The sequence below is a fragment of the Nannospalax galili genome, unplaced genomic scaffold (genome assembly GCF_000622305.1).
Source record: "Nannospalax galili isolate Female #2095 unplaced genomic scaffold, S.galili_v1.0 scaffold280, whole genome shotgun sequence".
Classification (NCBI taxonomy): Eukaryota; Metazoa; Chordata; class Mammalia; order Rodentia; family Spalacidae; genus Nannospalax; species Nannospalax galili.
The window spans coordinates 5,309,281-5,313,552 of record NW_008347808.1 but is presented as its reverse complement, the minus strand read 5'-3'; the positions used below and the strand labels follow the sequence as shown (position 1 = coordinate 5,313,552).

General features: G+C 53.5%; 1 protein-coding gene across 1 annotated transcript in view; it reads right to left on the bottom strand.

The window, feature by feature from the left end:
• Window positions 1-421: 421 nt before the first annotated feature.
• Window positions 422-4,272, bottom strand: part of Fam155b (family with sequence similarity 155 member B) — a 27,535-nt gene continuing 23,684 nt past the window's right edge. The window contains exons 2-3 of the mRNA XM_008844374.3: window positions 3,627-3,798; window positions 422-3,258 (exon numbers count right to left, since the gene is read on the bottom strand). Coding sequence (XP_008842596.1) covers window positions 2,876-3,258; window positions 3,627-3,798 — 555 coding nt within the window. The 3' untranslated portion in view covers window positions 422-2,875. The remainder of the gene's footprint in view (window positions 3,259-3,626; window positions 3,799-4,272) is intronic.

Below are 4,272 nucleotides of genomic sequence, written 5' to 3'. Positions count from 1 at the left end.
GGTTGGTTGCCTTTTAGGAATTAGGGGGCATCGTGTCAAAATCTTGAGTCCTGGCTTCCTTTACAGTCAGAATGGCCAGTGGCCACACTGGGCCCACATTCCCACAGCACAGCCTTGGTATTGAGGTTTGCCTTTTCCATATACCATGCAGTTCTCACCACTCTAGGCTGAGTCTACACTTCTCCTCAGCTTTGCCTTCATGTCTTAGTTACCTGCCTGACCACAACCATTGGTTGACTTTACATTTCCTTGTCTAGAATGACCAACTACAAAGTTCATGTTTTTTTTTCTGAGATTTAAACTGCCAGGAGGCCAGGTACAGGGTCAGCATCCTCTGGATCAATGCTCTCTCCAGACCTTAAGAGTGTTTCCTTTGGCAGCAAGATGGACTCCAAAGAGCAAATCCAAGACAGGAGAGTTATCATCAAGTCTTACCATTTATTTCTTTATGGGGTTAAACAAGAGCAGAGTCCTCTGCCCCACAATGCAAAAGAACAGAAAGCAGTACACATACAGACACTCTCACTGAAACACAGAGGCAGGTAAGAGGGAGGGCAGAGACAACTGAACCATAGCCAGGGAAGGGAGGAAGGAATGGGGGACTACTAGGAAACCAGCTTGGAGACTCAGTCATAGGAACTAGTGCAAGAAAGTCCTACTCATGAAGCACAGTGTAGAAAATGGCATAAGAAAGCTGCCCAGCTCTGCTGCCTGTGACGGAGGGCAGGGGCAGCTGGAGAGGTGGTGGAAATCAGGGCGGTGGGGTAAATGACTTTGAGGTGGAGTGTGGTGCCCCTTTCCCCTGCTACTGGGCAAGGCCTTGGGCTGGTCTGAGCCAGGGGTCTCCTGGGCACTTGGTGAGGGGGAAGAGAGGATGGGAGTCTCCAAGGGTTCATTCCCTGGGGCCATGTTGTTCCCCTTTGCTGCCCAGTCCCTTTTCCCCTCCTGAGGATGCAGAAGTTAGAAGGCAGTACCTGGGGCTCTTGAAGCCCAAGACCCTGCTTTTCACTTATACATAAGCACATCTGGAAAGGAGCCAGCACCTCTTCCCCTCCCCAGCTGAAAAGCACTCTAGGGATGGGGTATGTGGCCAGGCCCGAAATGCTGAGGGCCAAAGGATGGGGGTCACACTGCCGGGGAACAGGCTATGAGACATGAGTAAACTGGCAGGGACGGGTTCCCTAGGCTCAAAAAGCTGATTTGGGACCCAGCCATGGCCCTTGAATGAAGCAATTCTTCTCTACTAGGGAGGACTCATTCATCCCAAAGCTGGCAAGGTCCAGCTCTGCCTCCCTCCTTCCCCAGTTTCAGTAGAATGCTGCTCCAGGCCTGTCCTCCCTCATTCATTCTTTTAACCCCTGAAAGAAACTGGCCTGTCCCACACAGGTCTAGCTCCTGTTCTTGTCAGGTCTATCGGCTTTTGGAAGCCCAGGCAATGTGGCTTCCCTCCCCCTTCAGATCAGTGAAAAGTTTAGGGCTCCCAAGGGACTGTCTATGCCTCATCTCTCACTCAGCCCTCCAGCCTGACTAAAGTTTCTCAGCCAAGGGTCAGCAGCAGCACATTATCTCCAGTTAAAGAGCCCTCTCGCCAGTCTCTGAACTTTGTCCAGCAAGGGCAAGGGGTGACTAGAGAAAGGGACCTGCTAAAGGGTGAGGAGCAGTCTGGCTGTCCCACAGTAGGACAGTAAGCCACGAGGTCAGGGATGGGAAGGGATAAATACTCTTTGGTAGGCTGGGGTTGGAGATAGGGTTGGGTTGCAGAGGCTCATCTCTGGAGAGCTCTAGGGCAATACCACCAGGTTCTCCTTCATGGAGGCCTGGGCTAGAACAAGATAAAGGAGTGTGAGGACCCAGGCCAGGCCTGACCCACTTGGGCTCAAGTCCCTCCTCTCTGTGGAGATCAGAAATGAAAGCTCTGTGGCCACAAGGCCAAGATTTCCAGGGCAAGAGCAGCCCTAGGGAGTGTGTGCACCTTCTGTAAGATATGGCCCTCCAGACAGCGGCAGTCCAGTCATGTGCCCTCAACCTTCTAGTTTTGGCTCCTGGGATTTTTTTTCCCCCACAGAGCTCCTTGTGCACCTCTTCCTGATTTGGGGAGCAGTTCTGGAGCCTGCACAACCCTAATCACCTACCTCCCCATAGCCAGGTAGCAGTAGTCCATTCAACTATCTCTCCAGGCCCTCTGTCCACTTCTCTCTTCTCTCCCCTTCCACATTTTTATTCTCTTTACCACCTATTCCATATCCAGTTCCAACCTCTCCTTGTCTAAGGTGGGAGGGGTGCAACTTAACTGGGGCCCCGACCTAGCTACAACTGTGTGCCTCATCTCCCAGCCTGATGCTTCACCTGGCCCCACATACAGGGTGCACTGAAGTGGCAGGAGGGCAACCGCACTGTCTGCCGTTGTAGCCTGTAGGGATATGGGCAGGAGGGAATTAAGGATCTTGGCAACAGAAGGAATGCGGAGGGGGGAGAACTACTCCCCTCTGTGCCCCCCAACATTCCCAGCAGGGCCGAGGCTGGGTGAGCAGCCTCCTTCCCCAGGGTCAGGGCTCTTGGCAGGGGTGGACAATTTCACCCCCAACCCCCCCTCACACTTTTTTACTAAGCCCCATTAGGTGGGGCTTGGGAGGAGACACTGTTGCTCCTATCTTTTTCTCCCAGGTGAGTTTTGCAGCTCCCTGGGGCCCTCCGGCCATTCTGTTGGAGCTGCTTTGGGGGTGGGAGCAGGTTGGGGGGCGATGTCTGGTCCCCCATTTCCTCCCGCCCCCACCTGGTCCTATACCTCCCATGGGAGGAACTCCTTCCCCCCTATGTGGAGGGGGGCTGGAGCTGATGTCAGTGTGTGGTGGAGGTCTGCCCTCCCTCTCTTCTGTCACTCTTCCTGTGTCAGGCCCTCCTCTAGGGCAGGCACTGTCTCCAGCCCCAGTCCCCCACCACCCTGGTTGCTGGAGAAGGACACTACGGTATGGAGGAGCATAAGAACAAGGACACAGAGCCGGATCCTGCTGGGGCTGAGGCGGGAGCCCCCAGAGACCGGCAAGAGGGGGGGCTTGTGGCTGGCACGGCCTGGGGGATCATGGTGGGGATGGTAGTGGTGGTACTGTTGGTAATAGTGGAAATAGGAGTGGTGAAATTGCTGGTGGTGGGTTTTGGGGGCCTCAGATTCCTTGAACTTCTTCTTCTCAGACTCACAGGAGACCCACTGCACATCACAGCACTTGGTTTCCGGCCGCTTTGGTGAAGTATCCAGCAACCCTGTCAATGGATAAAGAAGGAGTGGTGGGGTGCTCAGGGGACTGATGGCTTTGCCTTACCTGGAGAGATGTTCGCAGCTGGAATTGCTCATCCCCCGCCCGCGGCTGGCCTTCACACATTCCCGCCTCAGCTATTTTCTCCCAGGAACCCCATCGTTTTCTACACCCCAGTTCAGCATATTCTGGCCAGAGATAGCCACTTTGGTCTTTTTTTCCTGCTCCATTCTGCCCTATCTCAAACTGGGGTCCTGGTTTTCCACTCCTCCAGCCATTGACCTCCATCCAGCCTGATTCCCCTTAGTGTCCTCCTTGCACTCATACCCCCGATCTCCCCTAACTCCTCCATCCTCCCCAGCGCCCTGCCTTTACCTGTACAGATGAAGCCAGGGAGCCCTCCATACACCATCTCCTCATTGTCAGGGAGAATAAAGGGGCACCGGGTCTGCACCTCCAGGCAGTATTGCTTGCAGGGCACCCAGCGCTGGCATTCCTGCTGAGTCACGCTGAAATATTCTGAGCACAGCCAGGCCTTGTAGACAGCCTGTAGGGGGAAAGAAACAACATCAGATCATGTGTCATTTGGGAGGGAGGTATTTGTAAGTCCTTCTGTGAGACCAGACCAATGCAACCCCAAGGTCGGAGGTGGAAGTAGAGAGGAAGAAGGATTGTGGTCATGGCCTCTATGTCCTACCCTAAGATCTCCCATGTCAAAGCCAGGGCTCCTGAGTTCTCTAAGCTACAGTCATCCAAGACAAAACTGTTGGCAAAAATCATGGGCTGGAGAGATGGCTCAGTGGTTAAGAACACTGACTGTTCTTGCGGAAGACCCAGGTTCGAATCCCAACACCCACATAACAGCTAACAGCCATCTGTAACTCCAGTTCCAGGCGATCCGACAGTCTCTTCTGTCCTCCACGGGCATTGCATGACAGGTGTGCACTTACCTACATGCAGGCAATACACACATACACATAAAATAAAAATAATAAATAAAAAATTTCTGTATGATATACCC